The sequence below is a fragment of the Salmo salar genome, chromosome 13, assembly GCF_965601325.2.
Source record: "Salmo salar chromosome 13, fSalSal1, whole genome shotgun sequence".
NCBI lineage: Eukaryota > Metazoa > Chordata > Actinopteri > Salmoniformes > Salmonidae > Salmo > Salmo salar.
The window spans coordinates 33,980,763-33,998,831 of record NC_138303.1 but is presented as its reverse complement, the minus strand read 5'-3'; the positions used below and the strand labels follow the sequence as shown (position 1 = coordinate 33,998,831).

Here is an 18,069-nt window from a genome sequence, read left to right as displayed (position 1 = left end):
GGTTTCAATTAAGCGCAGTGTCAAACGGTCCTCTGATAGTAGCAGTTGCAGTGCAGGGCAGCAGCCGCGGAGCGGATGGGAGGGTTTAACGCACATGACTTTGCTTAATCAATCAAATTTCATTAAGCATGCCAACCTGGCAATGAATCTGCCACAGAACTCCATCAGTGAGAGATAGGAATGCAGAGACCAATTATGTTACATATCACATATCATATTACAACAAGCTAATCCAATCTGTGAATTCAGTCTGATTTGATCAACTCAACTTGATTCGTTAAATTAGGAATGATTGATCCCTATTTTCACCATTTCTAATCTGTAGCGGTACCTTAGTTGTGGTAGATAGATGGAGGTGGTACTGTAGTGTACTAAGCATCCCCCCATGTTAAAGTCAACATCTTCGGTAGACACAACCACACACCATTGGCTCTGTGTCTACAGGAATCTGGATGCTCAGTGACATCACTGCTAAAAGGTTGCCAGGGTGACTGGGTTTCCCTGCCTCCTCCTCCTCTAGTCGTGGTATCAGGTTATTTATCATCGTTGTGTTAGTCAATGCCACGCTTGTCACAGGCTCTATTAATAAATATCCTCTCTGCTGGTAATTCAGTTTAACCTGTCTCTTCCCATCCATTCATTCCACTAAAGTGTCCACAGGATTGGGAGGGAGACATTTGTACACGCTGGGGGATGTTGGTATGTGTTTCTGTGTATTGGTATGTAATGTGGAGTCTGTGTGTTTCTGTGTATTGCTATGTAATGTGGAGTCTGAGTGTGTGTTTCTGTGTATTGGTATGTAATGTGGAGTCTGAGTGTGTGTTTCTGTGTATTGGTATGTAATGTGGAGTCTGAGTGTGTGTTTCTGTGTATTGGTATGTAATGTGGAGTCTGTGCGTGTTTCTGTGTATTGGTATGTAATGTGGAGTCTGTGTGTGTTTCTGTGTATTGGTATGTAATGTGGAGTCTGTGTGTGTTTCTGTGTATTGGTATGTAATGTGGAGTCTGTGTGTGTTTCTGTGTATTGGTATGTAATGTGGAGTCTGTGTGTGTTTCTGTGTATTGGTATGTAATGTGGAGTCTGAGTGTGTTTATGTGAAACGGGGGGCTTCCTTTTCAGGCACAATGTGGAAACAGTTTCAATTGAGATGATTCAAAAATAGCAGAAAAGTTCAGATGGTCATGGGTTGTCATCTAGCTTCCTTAACTTACACCATTTTATTCCCTTAAAGTTTCCTTCACGTCAATCACCTGAAGTGTTTTTCAGAAAACTGCAATGTCACTGATCATCACTGTAGTAATGTTACATATGTTGCTTGTTGTGTTCTCATAAAAATCATGAAACTGTATCTCTTTGATGACCTCTGGGCTGACCTGTGACCTGTGACCTGTGTCTGTCTGTGTGTGTCCACAGAGCGAGGAACACAGAGTCTGTGTGCATCAACCTGCAGTCCCAGATCCTCAACTGCTACAAGGAGAACCGGGAGCAGACACTGCAATGCTCTGACCTGGCCAAAACGTACATGCAGTGCATTGACGCAGCCACGAAGGTCAGTGTATACTATAAGCTCTGACTCAGTGGATGCATGGGGGTTTTCATGGCTTCTTTCTACACAAATAGATAAATGTATTATATAGACCCTTCACCTGTTCATATTTTTTTGTTTAACCTCTTGGGGCTAGGTGGGACGCTAGCGTGCCACCTGTGGTGCACTCCATCAACAGCAGGTGCATTTCAAGAGCGGCAAATTTGAATCCAAATAAATGTCAAAATTCAAATTTTTCAAAAATACAACTATGTTACACCATTTGAAAGATAAACATCTCCTTAATCTAACCACGTTTTACGATTTCAAAAAGGTTTTACGGCGAAAGCATAAATTTAGAGTATGTTAGGACAGTACATTTACAAGAGTTGTGTGTAATGTTTTGTCAAGTCAAAGACAGGGTCACCAAAACCATAAAACCAGCTAAAATGATACACTAACCTTTTACAATCTCCATCAGATGACACTCCTAGGACATTATGTTAGACAATGCATGCATTTTTAGTTCTATCAAGTTCATATTTATATACAAAAACAGCGTTTTACTATGGCATTGATGTTGAGGAAATCGTTTCCCTCCAATAACCGGCAGTCAAGTCAGCGTCACAAATTAAATAATTAAAATTAGAAAACATTGGTAAAATATTATATTGTCATTTAAAGAATTATAGATTTACATCTTTTGAACGCAATCAACTTGCCAGATTTAAAAATAACCTTACTGGGAAATCACACTTTGCAATAATCTGAGCACTGTGCCCAGAAAAATACGCGTTGCGATACAGACTAGACGTCATGTTGGGGAGATCTAAAATCGAAAATACTATGTAAATAATCCATTACCTTTGATTCTCTTCATCAGATGTCACTTCCAGGTATCACAGGTCCATAACGAATGTAGTTTTGTTCAAAAAAGCTCATCATTTATGTCCAAAAATCTCCGTCTCGTTAGCACATGATGTAAGCCAGCCGGACTTCTCGTCATGAACGAGGGGAAAAAATATATTTCCGTTCGTTCAAACATGTCAAACGTTGTATAGCATAAATCATTAGGGCCTTTTTTAACCAGAACATGAATAATATTCAAGGTGGACGAATGCATAGCCTTTTATAACGTATTGGAACGAGGGTACCCAACATGAAGTAGCGCGCCAGGTGTCTAATGGGACATCACCGTTCCATGGCTCTTGTTCGGTCAGATCTCCCTCCAGAAGACTCAAAACACTTTGTAAAGGCTGGTGACATCTAGTGGAAGCAATAGGAAGTGCCAAAATATTCCTAAACCCCTGTGTTTTTCAATGGGATAGGTTTAAAATCAATACAACACATCAGGTATCCACTTCCTGTCAGAAAATGTCTCAGGGTTTTGCCTGCCAAATGAGTTCTGTTATACTCACAGACACCATTCAAACAGTTTTGGAAACTTTAGAGTGTTTTCTATCCATATATAATAAGTATATGCATATTCTAGTTACTGGGTAGGATTAGTAACCAGATTAAATCGGGTACATTTTTTTTATCCAGACGTGCAAATGCTGCCCCCTAGACCCAACAGGTTAACCATAGGATATTTTTTCCCATCCAGTAAAGATACAACTTTATTTGTGTCCCTGTTCCAAATAACCTGGTTTAGGGTTAAGGTTATACAGAAGTCAAGGTAAAGATGTTTCTAGCATCTCTACCCCCAAGTCAAATCTGGCTCATTAGTCTTCTGCCTCTTCTTCACAAGAGTAATACCCTTATAAGCTATATATCTACCTAGAACCCTCTATGTAGATACTGTAATTACACCTACATTAGAACCATCTATGAAGGGTTCTTCCTAGAACTATGTGAACAGTTCCACCAGCCTTATTATCCTTTAAAATTACATTATTTATGACAATACATTACATATATCATGAGGCCTTTCTTTGAGGGCCTAGTTATACCCTAACAAAGGGGTGTTAGGAATCTCCTGATTTACAGGCCACATCAGGCCCTGCAAGTCACATTATGCTGGCTTGCAAAGTGATGTGTAAATCCTATTGGAATCCAGCTAGAATAAAGATATCCAATAGTGGAATTTTTTTTATCACCCACAACCTGCATTCAGAATGACTGCCAGGGTTAGGAACATTGTGAGGAGTCTACCTAAGCCATTTAAAATGCAACAACCATTTAAGTAATGGGTTCAATAAGTTAAACTACTAACTGCAACCAATCAATGTACATGCAAAAACACAGATATTAAAACAAACAATTCTGAAAATCACCATGCAATAGAGCATGATGGGAAATATGATATGAGGTTCTATGTAGAACCCTTATTGCCTTCCAAAGAATCATCAAAGAACCCTTTCTTCCAAAAATGTTTCTTAGGATATTAAAGGTTCTGCCATTGTCGCATAGAGATCACAACGTTGTATCTGTACCGTTATGCCATCTATGAGCGCACGGTCAGGGCCATTGAGACTAGAGGTCGACCGATTATGATTTTCCAACGCCGATACCGATTATTGGAGGACCAAAAACCCGATACCGATTAATCGTCCGATTATTATTATGATTTTTTTTTTATACGTATATATATATATATATATATATATATATATATATATATATATATATATATATATATATATATATATAACACACACACACACAGCTCTGAAGTGACAACGATACTGAAGAGTCTGCTTAGGAGACAAATACTCTCAACTGTTTGAATAATAAAAATAGAGTTTAAGTTACCTGTGATGAATGGTGAAAACAAAAACTGTAATTTCTATATGCAGGAAATCCTATTTTAATAATGGGCATGGTAAGAATTGACTACCAAAGTGCGAGTCATAATTCCCATGACACCTTCTAGCAAAATCTGAAAAGCGGTTCCTTCATTTATTCCATAGGATATTTTTAGATTAACTTTAATAAGTTAATCTAAAAATATCCTATGGAATAAATGAAGGAAACGCTTCATTTATATATAATTTAAATGAACCGCTTCATTTACTTTTGTAGAGTGGATTTATGAAAATATGTTGACAAACGTTACCTAGTGAGATTTACACGGGTATCAAAACGCCGAGGCGGTTTAAGCACAAAACACAGACCTTATTTGAAGTAGATCAAGACATTCTCTATGGAAGACATGAACGGTAAAATAACGAAGGAACCGCTTTCAAGTTCAGCCGCAAGTTATTACAGGAATTATGACGCGTCGACTATTTCTCTTTAAACCATATACCTTTGACTATTACGAGCCTGCTGCTGCCTACCACCGCTCAGTCAGACTGCTCTATCAAATATCAAATCATAGACTTAACTATAATATAATAAACCTTAGGTCATTAATATGGTCAAATCCGGAAACTATCATCTCGAAAACATTATTCTTTCAGTGACATACGGAACCGTTCCGTATTTTATCTAATGGGTGGCATCCATAAATCTAAATATTCCTGTTACATCGCACAACCTACAATGTTACTTCATAGTTCCGTAAAATTCTGGCAAATTAGTTCGCAACGAGCCAGATTCTGTATAACCTGATTCTGCCTGCAACGAACGCAAGAGAACTGACACAATTTCACCTGGTTAATATTGCCTGCTAACCTGGATTTCTTTTAGCTAAATATGCAGGTTTAAAAATATATACTTATGTGTATTGATTTTAAGAAAGGCATTGATGTTTATGGTTAGGTACAGTCGTGCAACGATTGTGCTTTTTTTTCGCAAATGCGCTTTTGTTAAATCATCCCCGTTTGGCGAAGTCTGCTGTCTTTGTTAGGAAGAAATAGTCTTCACAGTTCACAACAAGCCAGGCGGCCCAAACTGCTGCATATACCCTGACTCTGTTTGCAGAGAAGTGACACATTTTCCCTAGTTAAAAGAAATTCATGTTAGCAGGCAATATTAACTAAATATGCAGGTTTAAAAATATATACTTGTGTATTGATTTTAAGAAAGACATTGATGTTTATGGTTAGGTACACGTCGGAGCAAAGACAGTCCTTTTTCGCGAAAGCGCACCACATCGATTATATGCAAAGCAGGACAGGCTAGATAAACTAGTAATATCATCAACCATGTGTAGTTAACTACTGTTTATGATTGATTTTTTTTTTTTTTATAAGATAAGTTTAATGCTAGCTAGCAACTTACCTTGGCAACGTAAAGCAGGTGGTTAAAGCGTTGGGCTAGTTAACGTAAGGTTGCGTCCCCAAGCTGACAAGGTAAAAATCTGTCGTTCTGCCCCTGAACGAGGCAGTTAACCCACCGTTCCTAGGCCGTCATTGAAAATAAGAATGTGTTCTTTAACTGACTTGCCTAGTTAAATAAAGGTTTAAATTTTTTTTTATAATAATAATATATGGCCAAAAATACCGATTACCGAGTGTTATGAAAACTTGAAATCGGCCTAATTAATCGTCCATTCCGATTAATCGGCCGACCTCTAATTGAGACAGATACGTTATGATCTCTATACATCTCTATGCGACAGTGGGACAGAGAATGAGGAAGTGGATAGAATCTTGTTTCTTGTGATTATCAGTAAAATGAACACATTTATAAAATATTGATTACTATGTATAGCTTTGTTAGACTATATGACCAACCACCCAGCTTTGTAGTGTTAGAAGGTCTATTTCCCTGCTTTTGAGAGGAGCTGGCTTGTCACGTTGGTATGAAGAGATTTGGGAGACAGACGCAGGAATGCGTAATATAGTTTTTTATTGTACCCAAATTACAGCGTGCCATGTAAAGACATGGGGACGAAGACCAAACAAACACTATACAAAACACAGGGTTGAAACCCAAACAAAAGAGCGAGGAGAACCTCGAATAATTAACACAAGCGCACAATGATTATCACACGGGACGAGACCCGTAATCATCTGCGCAATCCACAATGGCACGAAAGCCCAAAACACACAGCACAGGTACTCACACACACACACACCAACGGACATTGTAACAATAATCGACAGCCCAATGGAAACCAAAGGGCACACTTATACAAGTACTAATCAGTGGGAATAGGGGACAGGTGTGCATGATGAACATTCCGGAGGGATCCATGACATGGCTACTGTATCGGGAGACTTCCATGAACTGCGCTAACCTAACAATATGGCAAGTTCAATAATCTCCAAACTGCAATCAGACATAAAAATAGTATCTGTGAGTTTGTTTGACTCTGGTTCCAGACCATGTTTACATCAAACAGGCATCAGTCAGACATTGATAGGAAACCGTTAGGACAGAGATCTATGAACTCAGAATGTTCAGCAAATTCCTCTATTTTTCATAGATGCTCACCTAGTTAAAGGGATATTGCAAGATTTCGAGAGACTGGGTAAGTAGAAAAACCACCTATATCTCAAAATCTCGTAGTATCCCTTTGACTAGGTGAGCATTTGCTGAACATTCTGAGTTGAAAGATCTCCACCCTAACTGTTTTCTATCAATGTCTGACTCTGATGCCTGTTTGATGTTAACATCTGTAGCAGAACAGCAGGCCAGTTGACAGTTGTGTTACTGGGAGTCTTGTAACTGTATGGTTTCATCAGTTACTGTAGACGGAGGCCGTCAGCCCAGACCAGACCAACTGCAGACCTAGCCCTACACACTGCCTTATTAACGCTCAGCAAATGAAAGGCATCTTCTGATCTCTGTGTGTGTTTGTATCAGTGTGTATATCTGTGTATCAGTATGTGTGTGTGTGTTGTGTATTTCCCCTCTGTTTCGTATGAAGTAAATGGGCTTGGGTTGTGGTGATGGTTAGAAGGGAGAAACAGAGGCAGGCCTTATTAGAGAATGGAGCCAGTGAGCGGAGTGTGAGGCTGGGGAGGGGGGTGCATAGGGCTAGGAGGGGGGTGCGGGGGTGAGGAGATTGGGAGGCGCCCACGCTCGCCCCTGTCTCGGATAATGAGTTGAGATTGCCTGATCCGTCTCTGCGCTCTGCAGGATTCTCAAGACATTTACAGAGAGAGAGACGCCCTGACTTTGATGGTGATAGATGTTTTGAGCTTCCCTGCATTTAGCACAAAAGAAAGAGGGTGGAGGGAGGGAGAGACAGAGACAGAGAGAGATGGGAATGCGCTGGTTAGGGTAGCGTGTCTGATGCCGGATTGATATTGCAGTACGACGGGGTCAGTGGGCAAAGCCCCAAGTTTTAGACCTCAGAAACTTTTAATGCTGTTTTCTCCCTCTGCGCTCCCTCCCCTGTAGCCCTGGCTTGGCGTAAACCATCAGCTGAGGCTTTTGTCTGGGCGTTATCCCCAGAGCCCCACTGTCAGACTGGGGAAGGAGTGAGTAAACCTTCAGCCCTCCCTCTGGCCTCCACCTGTCCTGCAGCAGTTTACACCTCCAGCCTCCTGCAGCTCTCCTCTCTTCTCCTCTCCTGTAGGGTGCCATCCCTCCATCAATGAAGTTGAGCTCACTTCAAAGTTCTGCAAGATTGCAGGGCTGACTGAGCAATGCAGAATTGAGCTCTCTTGGAGAATGATGTGTTGAATTGCTTCATGCGTACTTTCCCTTTAGGATAACATTTATCGTAAAGGGAAAATATGCATGAAGCAGTTTACGAAACGCCCAGAGCACAATGGAAAGGGAAAGGAAAGGGAAAGGGGGTAACCAAGTCAGTTGTACAACTGAATGCATTCAACTGAAATGTGTCTTCTGCATTTAACCCAACCCCTCAATGGGCATCGTAGTATAAACCAGCCTTTAGTCTTGAAATCTTTGGTTGTTTAGTACACGGCCTCATGTGAATCCTTAAATAGATGGGTGGGGCTAAGGCTTAAGAAGGTGTGAACGATGCTGAATGGGTGTAAACGAAGAAGAGCTCTCCAGTAGGTTTACCAAAACATTCAAGGGCTCAAAAGTTGATCAACTTTCAAAGCAGAATTACTTTCCCATTGTTCCTCAACCCGCAGTGTATTATATACCATTTTCTAGCTCTGAGTCCCTACTTTTATCAATTTAAAAAACACCATTTCAAATTTTGCTACATAAGACCGAATCGAGCCAGTCGGTCACAAATGCTTCAGCGTCTACTGCCCACCCTAAATGTTTTAGGTATATTTGTCCATCGTTTTTCCATAAATCGACCACCTTTATGATTTATAGAACTGAAATGTATTTTGTGTATAGTCTTTGACTGTCAATGTGCTTCTGAATTTGTTTCTGTGTAGACCTCAGTTCGTAACTTTCCCAGTGGTGCTGTCCTAAAGCTGCTGCCACGTGTCTTAACTTACCTGAGCTCCTAATGTTGCCAGTGCTGCAGCCTCAGCTCTCTGATTGGCTGTCCTGCGCTGTTGTCGATGCGGCAAGTTTATTTTAATTTCGGACCCTGGAGTTACCATCTTCTCCCCTGCCTGTCATAGGTCTCTGAGAAACACACTATCAGCGCTACTCTCCTCCTGTCAGCCTCACACACTCATATACAGTACACACACACTCAGATATACACACACTTATATATACACACACATATATACACACACACTCATATACAGTACACACACACTCAGATATACACACACTTAGATATACACACACATATACACACACACTCATATACAGTACACACACACTCAGATATACACACACTTATATACACACACACACGAACGCACGCATGCACACACACACACGCATGCACGTGCGCACGCTGTCAAACCTGCTCCTCCTCATCAGCTGTCAGCTCCACTGTCCATCAGGACACACTTTGTAGAATTACTGAGTGCATTAAGTTCGATCCACTCCATTGGCAAGGGCAGAATATCCCCAGCAGCTTGGTTAACTAGCCAAGCTGTTGGACCCTTCCCAGTTTAAGAAAGTAGAGAGTCGGCAGGCAGGCAGGTCCACCGGTAGTATCTATCTGCTTTGTAGCTTTGGGCTGGCCTCAGAGAACAATCAGGGCTGTTTACAACATGATTAATGATGTGTCGAGAGATCAAGTAAAAGCAAACCAACTCTGTAGCTCCTCCAGATGATGTAAGTATGGTTCTACTGTAGATCTGAGGGAGCAGACAAACCTATTGATCTTTAATATTCTAGATTGAACTAATGCTGCAGGGGCAGAGATTACACTTTTAACACTGTCAACAGAGAAAATATAAGAAAGAGGAAAGAAACGAACAGATAGTCGGAAAGAATTGAAGGGAGAGTAAGAGAATTAGACAAAAAGACAATAGGCCTCTGAAGGCAGGAGATGGATGAGCTGAGAGAGATGGAAAGAGAGTTGGAGAGAAACGAATGGTGTTTAAGGAGTTGAAGAGAGATAGACAGCAGAGGGACGCTGAGATAGGAGTGGAGAGCCATGCCAGTCCAGGTCCCTCATCTCTCAGTCTTAATAAAGAAGGATGTGTGCCTGGCTACACAGGCTGGCAGGGCCTATAAGGGCCACAGGTTAATACTGTCCAACCAGACTGTCATTCTCCAGTAATCCCTGCTCCACACAGAACTGAATATGGACCAGACCAGTAACTACACTTCTATAGCTGAATCCAGATAAGTAACTACAATTATACAGCCAAAACCTGATCAACTAATCATCAATACTCCTCACATACAGTATGTTATAACTTGCAGCTGTATGTCTAAATTCACACAAGTGAAACTTTTGACACATGCAAAAGTTCAAGAGCAAAAGTAGGACAAAAAGACAAGTTGTACAACAAAGTTTTCCTGTCTAGTGGCACTTTACTTTCTGCAGTTTAGTTTCAGTCTTCTCCTCTTTGACAATTACATAGGTTAGTGTTCCATCCATGTGTAGGGTGAAGAGGCAGTCACAACTCTATGACCGGTCTCTTGTGACTCCGTCAGTGTCCAGTGAAGAGGGTGACAGTGGTGACAGCCAGACCCTAGCCCCTGTGAGAGACAGCCAGTCCAGTGTGTTAGCCGGAGGAGCCCTCTCTGCTCTCTGTGGCCCTCAGCCGTGACTCATTAAAGAGTCAGAAGCCAGGCTACAGAAGGACTGGTCCTATGGTCCTTATCACTAGCTATCTATCTGACTGAAGCCCAGCACACACACAGCAACACACAGAGTAGAGGCCTAGTCAAGCAGGCCTGCAGGGGAGAATCATTCCAATTATTTCTATATGAATCCCCAGTGCGGCGAGCACAGTGGAGTGTGAAGTCAGACACGACAATCGGAGGTTTGAAACTTTTGGCCTCGCTCTCTCCACTTGTGTGCTTAGACAAAGGGAGAAAAAGAGAGAGAGAAAGAGAGAGAGACGTCTCCAAGGTGATGCAAGGGAGAGAGAGGGTGGGGGGAATAGTATTATATCAGTGGGTAGGAGCTGTGGCTGTGTGTGTCTGTTTGTGTTCGACCTCCCTGTATATCTCTCTTTTATGTCTCCCTCATTCTCTCTTTCCCAGTCCTTCACAGTGCACTTATTGATTTCATTTTCATATTGTTGGAGGCGTCATCATGAACAGCCTTTCCCTCCTTTCAAACATGAATTGATCCAGGCTCGGAGAAGCAGCCAATCAAACCAAAGACCATTATCTTTCTGTTGCCGTGGCGTCGACTTGCTATGTGCCACATTGTTTTCAGACATAACAGCACACAATAACAGCACACCTGACTAGTGAATAGCACAGAGCATAGTGGAAAGTTTGTTTCCAATTGAGTCCAACATTGTGTAATGTTTTATAATGGGAGTTTGGTTTCAGGGCCTGAGTATTGTTCAAGGAAAGAGCATACTGCAATCTCAGGACAATTATCCTATCTTTTATAATGGTAGTCTAGAGCAAGGCAAGTCACCCTCCGGATCCCTGTGCTTTCTTCCACAGACAAAAACACTGAGGTATATGTACTGATTGATTGTTTTCTCCATCACAATACAATATGTTGTATATCTCTGCCTGTTTGGGGTAAATCAATCAAGATATCTCTGAAGTCACTAAGGTCTTCCAACTTGGAACCTGACCTCGTCCTTTGATGCATAACCTGCCTGCACCACAATCACAATGGTAAACTCTTCACCCAGCCACTGATGCAACGTGTCTCCCCTGCCTTTCATGAAAGAGTCTTTTGTTTCTCTGTCTCTATTGCAATTAGCTGGGCCTGTTGGGCTGTGCTGTGCACTACAGTAGCATTACTTTAATGGGAATTATAAGCAATTATTTTTGTTCCATCACTTTCTTTTGTCGCTAGGGATTATTCAAACATTTGTGCTGCATGGCCTTTTGAGATTACGTTTACTGGCAAGAGAGTGTTGGTTCTCTGTCTCTCCCTCTTCTCTATCTCTCTCTTTCAGTCTCTCCCGGTCTTTTTCTTTTCTCTCACTCTCTGTTTATTTCTTTCTCTCAGCAGTTCATTTATTCAGCCTCACCTCAAATGCCCATTAGCTGCTAAGCCCCTTTTTACGACCAGAGAAAGCCAGCTATCTCACGTAGGGTCATCATAACCACTACTACCATCAAGCTGTCACATACGTTGATGTTTGATGTCGTTATATATTTTATTGTTCACCTGTTTTGAGTAGTTTCTACCACGGTACGGCAAAGTGGTCTAGCCTTAACAGTGATGCATTAAACATTGTCTCGCTCAAGCTATACCCCTTTCCCTCTCTCTCTCTTTCCCTTTTCAATCCTCCTTCTCTTTTGTTGTTTCGCTGAGTGCTATCGAACAGCACATCTGATCAAGCTGAATCCAAAGCTACCATTTTGGGCTTTCATCAGCACTGTGGCCCAGGCGTCACAGTCAACACAAGGCTTTCAAACGTCCATCAGTGGAGGGATGGGGGACGGAGGGAGGACACAATGGGCTCCAGCGGCGCTGGCTGACCTTTCCAGAGCCTCTCTCCTCTCACGTCACCACTCTCTCTCTTATAGACCAGATAATAACACAGGTCCAGGGCTCACACATTGTGGAGTTGAAAGCCACCTCAAACGCCAAAGAATTGGCACACTTTGGCTTTCTGTAGCGGATTTCACAGAACGCCTGGGCCTGGAGATGGGCTCTGTTTTATCCTGTGGGTGAAAGGCTGTGTGAGGCCCCCAGCTGAGATAAATGTCCTGCCTGCCTGGCCATCTGGGGGGTTCAATAGACTTTGTTAAACAAAATGGCCAAAACCGCAAACGGCCAGGCTGCTGCTCCACATCCTCCTGGCCACTTTGGCTCACAGGCCCTCACCTCACAATGCACTCCAATTTCCTCTTTGTCCTCTAAAATAATTTCCCCCTTTTAATACAAAAACATTTCCCAAAAAATGTATGTTGGGTTTGTTGTTTGTGGCATCCTGACTTCCCCACTCAAGGCCAGGTTGACATGCTATGCTCACTTTCATGTGTAGCTTCAAAGCAATTGATCCCTCTCCTCATGAATGCAATCATCAGAAATAATACATGGAAAGTAGTAAATATTTAATAATAAATGGAAAGTAGGAAAACTAAACCTATTGCTAGTGTAAAGTATAGAGTGGCCTGGGGGCTTTGAAAGGGATGCAGCCAGCATGTTGTGTTGCCATCCGTCAGGAGCTAGGAGAGGCTATCTTTAAACACAGGAAAGCTCTCAGTGAAAACCAGGCACTGGCATCACATCTCAGTAGTTTTTTCTTTTTCTTTGCCTGTCTGCCTCACTCTCTGTGGCAGAGTGGAGGCTATCGCCCGGGAATTCCAATTGCCTGCCAGTCATCAGATAAGACGGATTTCCAATTGAGCTGAGGCTGGGAGAGGGGACCGAGTGCTCAGAGTATGGTCTACGGTCTCCCCCTCTCCTCCTGACTCTCACTCGGCCTCCTCTATACCCCAAAACTATCTGAGCAGAAAATAAATAGTAGTACCACTGCCATGGAGGAATCAGGCTAGTATAAGTAGCCTGTCAGAGGGAATGTTGTCACTAGACGTTTAAGATGTGTTCCTTGCCGTAAAAATGGACTGCTTTCTAAAGTAAATGAGTCTCAGTGACATACAGTATACATGTACTTTCCATAAATGAAGTATGGAAGTTATAAAATAAATTGCTGGACAAGTAATATGTTATTTTTAAGTGATATAGATGAAAGAAAACAAGTAGAATCAATGATAATGCTTGTGTACAATTAAGACACCCATCTTCATTCTCTTCCTTACCAGCTGGGTAGATGGCTCTGTCTGGACACAGAACAGCATCAGACAGATTGACATCACTCCCATAAACACTCAGGTCATAGTTCATATGTATATTCCCCTCTGTGTTGACCTCTTGTCACTGTGGTGATTATATAGAGGCCAGAGGTCAGGGGTCAATGTGCTGCTGTCTGACCCCAGTTGTCAGAGCTTCCAGCTGAGGAAACCCTCTTAGCTAATCAAGACTGACCCTACAACAGCTCAGACGCTACTACTGTATACTGTAGCTCCCATTAGAGCTATAGGAGAACCTTTTACATTTGCGAAGGTGTATGTTTGTCTGTAAGTGTGTAACAGTATTGTGCTGACTTTGGGTAGAGTGAGTAAATAGAAATCACCTCAGATAAAGTGAAACAAGTACGCACTAGCAGAGCATGTATTCACACTGTGGGAACTTTTTGGCTAAGCTCTGCAAGTCTTTCTCTCCCTGACACACAAACACTTACTTTCCCTGCAGGTGGAGGTGTCCCTTACGATGTACTCTGATGGGATGTGTTGTGATCTCGGTCGTGACGAGACGCGTATTGATTCTGCTGTGTGTCTCGCGGCATGCTTCTCAGTGTGTACTAACCTCACACTGCTACCTCCAGCTGCAGGTCAATATCCCATCCTGCATCCTGCCTGGCTGGCCTGCCAAGGCTCAGAGTATTGTTCCACATGGACCTCAATAACATGCCATTATTCCTGCCCCCTCTGCAGCAGCACTCTGCTCTCCATGCCATGGCCCTGTTGGTCTGTTGAGGATGCTTTCAAAGCTCTGGCCAAATTAATAGATGAGAATGCAGGGAGAGTGCTCTTTAAATCACCTGTTCCCAATTTGTGCACCAAATGTATTTATGATGACATCAAAGCCTACAGTACACTCTAGAAATGCTTTTGAAGACTAGTTAGGCCATCACTGTCATCAAGCTAATAATTATTTATTTCGATTTTCTTTTGTCTCTCTAGTCTTTCTCTCTAAATGAATGGACAAGCTGTGGATGTATGGTATGTTGCTTTGTTGTTGTCAGAGACGGAGAGGACTTCTCTGTCAGTAATCTGTGAGTACTCTTTATGAAAGTGTCAGTGGTGTTAAGCGGAGCGACACAGGGGAACCCAAGAGCAGACTCAGATGAGGAAACAGGGATGAATGAACCAAAATATTTATTGTTACACAGGGAGATATGGAGTGCAGATCCGGGGAAGCTCGGATGAGTTGCAGAAAAAACAGATGTGGAGACTGAGGTTGGAGTGAGCTGAGTAGAACAGGGTAAACAGGTCCTGTGGGGAATCCAAGGTAGTGGTGGTGAGTAAAATCCAGAGCAAGGTAGTTGGGTGGTGAGATGTGGAACGGGAGACAGGAGTCAGAGAGGTAAACTGCAATGAGAGGATAAACGGTGTCAGGCAGGGAAACAGGCACAGCAGAGTAACAGGATCTTGAATAATCATAAATGGCTAGAATCATGAACTGACTGAGCAGAGATTACAATCTGGCAGAGTGGAAGTGGCAGGATTGAGTATTTGTAGAGGTCTTGATTATGGAACCAGTTGCAGCTGGTAGGGATCTGCTCTGACTCCAGCACACCTGTCTCCATCCACACAATCACACAGAGAGGGAGAGAGAGAGTGTGTACAGGGGGAGTAACTGCAGGTCAAGAAGACACCGGATGAACACCAGAGGGCGTAGCAGGAGCAGATGTGACAAGTGGTTCTGCCCCACCGAGAGAATCACTACAATTGTCTTGACCATAGACATCATTGGTGCTGGTTAGAAGGGAGACTCCTCCCCCTACTCACACCTAGTAGTTCCTAAGAGCATCACAGAGGAACGGAAATCATGGTGCTCAGTGGTGTTAAGCGGAGCGACACAGGGGAACCCAAGAGTGAGTCTGAAGACGTGTGTGTTGTTGTGCTATGTATTGTGTTAAATTGATCATACATATGGTTGATTAATGTTGTCCTCTCCTTGTTTTCAGAACCTGCTGGTAAACCATGGATGAAGAGCAATGGAGAAGAGCAGTGGAAAATACTAAAACTAATGTCCAGGAACAGTTTTACTGAAGCACAAAGATTGGCAGTTCCAAACGTATCACTCATTCTTATTTAGGGGCAACCGGCTGCTTTGGTGTTAGCAACATGTCTTTTATACATTGTTTTAAGCAGACACTATTGTACATTTTACAGGGTACAACAGATATTTGAAAGAGGATTGACTGACTAAAGATGGTTTTAAGTCGTATATACAGTACCGGTCAAAGGTTTGGACACACCTACTCATTCAAGGGTTTTTCTTTATTTTTACTATTTTCTACATTGTAGGATAACTATGAAATAACACATATGGAATCATGTAGTAACCAAAATAGTGTTAAACAAATCAAAATATATTTGAAATCTGAGATTCTTCAAAGTAGCCACTCCTTTACCTTGATGACAGCTTTGCACACTCTTGGCATTCTCTCAACCAGCTTCACTTAGAATGCTTTTCCAACAGTCTTGGAGTTCCCACATATGCTGAGCACTTGTTGGCTGCTTTTCCTTCACTCTGCGGTCCAACTCGTCCCAAACCATCTCAATTGAGTTGAGGTCGGGTGATTGTGGATGCCAGGTCATCTGATGCAGCCCTCCATCACTCTCCTTATTGGTCAAATAGCCCTTACACAGCCTGGAGGTGTGTTGGCTCATTGTCCTGTTCAAAAACAAATGATGCACACACCAGATAGGATGGCGTATCGCTGCATAATGCTGTGGTAGCCATGCTGGTTAAGTGTACTCTGAATTCGAAATAAATCACTGACAGTGTCACCTGCAAAGCACCCCGACACCATCACACCTCCTCCTCCATGCTTCACGGTGGGAACCACACATGCGGAGATCATCTGTTCACCTACTCTGCGTCTCACAAAGACACATCGGTTGGACCCAAAAATCTCAAATTTGGACTCATCAGACCAAAGGACAGATTTCTGCCGATCTAATTTCAATTGCTCGTGTTTCTTGGCCCAAGTAAGTTTCTTATTATTATTGGCGTCCTTTAGTAGTGGTTTCTTTGCGGCAATTCGACCATGAAGGCCTGATTCACACAGTCTCCTCTGAACAGTTACTTGTTATTTGAACTCCGTGAAACATTTATTTGGGCTGCAATTTCTGAGGCTGGTAACTCTAATGAACTTATCCTCTGCAGCAGAGGTAACTCTGGGTCTTACTTTCCTGTGGGGGTCCTCATGAGAGCCAGTTTCATCATAGTGCTTAATGGTTTTTGTGACTGGACTTGAAGAAACTTTCAAAGTTATTGAAATTTTCTGCATTGACTGACCTTCATGTTTTAAAGTAATGATGTACTGACGTTTCTCTTTGCTTATTTGAGCTGTTCTTGCCATAATATGGACTTGGTCTTTTACCAAATAAACCTATCTTCTGTTTACCACCCCTACCTTGTCACAACACAACTGCCTGGCACACCTGTTAATTTAAATGCATTCCAGGTGACTACCTCATGAAGCTGGATGAGAAAATGCCAAGAGTGTGCAAAGCTGCCATCAAGGCAAAGGGTGGCTACTTTGAAGACTCTAACATCTAAAATATATTTTGATTTGTTTAACACTTTTTTGGTTACTACATGATTCCAAATGTGCTATTTCATAGTGCTGATGTCTTCACTAATATTCTACAATGTAGAAAATAGTAAAAATAAAGAAAAAACCTTGAATGAGTAGGTGTTTCCAATCTTTTGACTGGTACTGTATATATACTTTTTTTAAATATATTTTCAGGCAATCCTGACCATTAATTTATCAGGCTTATATTATATTAATTCCTTGATTTCATGAATTAAATAATATCCCTATGCTAATGTATGTGTGATTCTTGGTTTGGCTGTGGCTATAGCTGTACTTGTGACTCTATCCGTCCACTCACTTTATTTTCTTTGTCAACATAGAAACACATTTCTTTATAGTAATTCATCCACTTCCCCCTTTTTTAGCCTTTTATCCATAAATAAAGCATATAATACCATGAAAGACATGTTGTGTTGTTGGCATGGGGGCAGAAGTGTAAGGTAAGGGTGGGTGGTAGATAATAACCCTGGTGTCTGTTGGGAGAGACCAGCTCATACAGGTGTTTCAGCTGCCAGGGAGCATGTTAAGCCCAGCAGTGATGCTCTGCTCTCTATTTAATTCAAATGAAAAATATGAAGTCAGTTTCATTTTTGTATGTTAGAGATAAGAGGTGTGGATAACAAGAAGTGGTGTTATGCCTCACCAGTGGTTTAAACAACTGTGGACAGTCATACCTCAACCACGGAAGCACCCAACCCCAGTTGACTGTCATCACAAAGATGAAGTGGTGTTTCCTATTGGCTCAATTCATTTAAGCGCAACTAAAGCACATTGGCAGTTTGAAGTGACTCAAATCCAAATTTTTTGCATATCTG

At 42.0% G+C, this 18,069-nt stretch overlaps 1 protein-coding gene across 1 annotated transcript in view; it reads left to right on the top strand.

Annotated features, from left to right (window-relative positions):
* The window catches only part of LOC106566891 (MICOS complex subunit mic25a-like), a 31,402-nt gene extending 14,265 nt beyond the window's left edge, over positions 1-17,137 (top strand). The window contains exons 3-4 of the mRNA XM_014135447.3: positions 1,415-1,550; positions 15,611-17,137. Coding sequence (XP_013990922.2) covers positions 1,415-1,550; positions 15,611-15,634 — 160 coding nt within the window. The 3' untranslated portion in view covers positions 15,635-17,137. The remainder of the gene's footprint in view (positions 1-1,414; positions 1,551-15,610) is intronic.
* Positions 17,138-18,069: the final 932 nt, after the last annotated feature.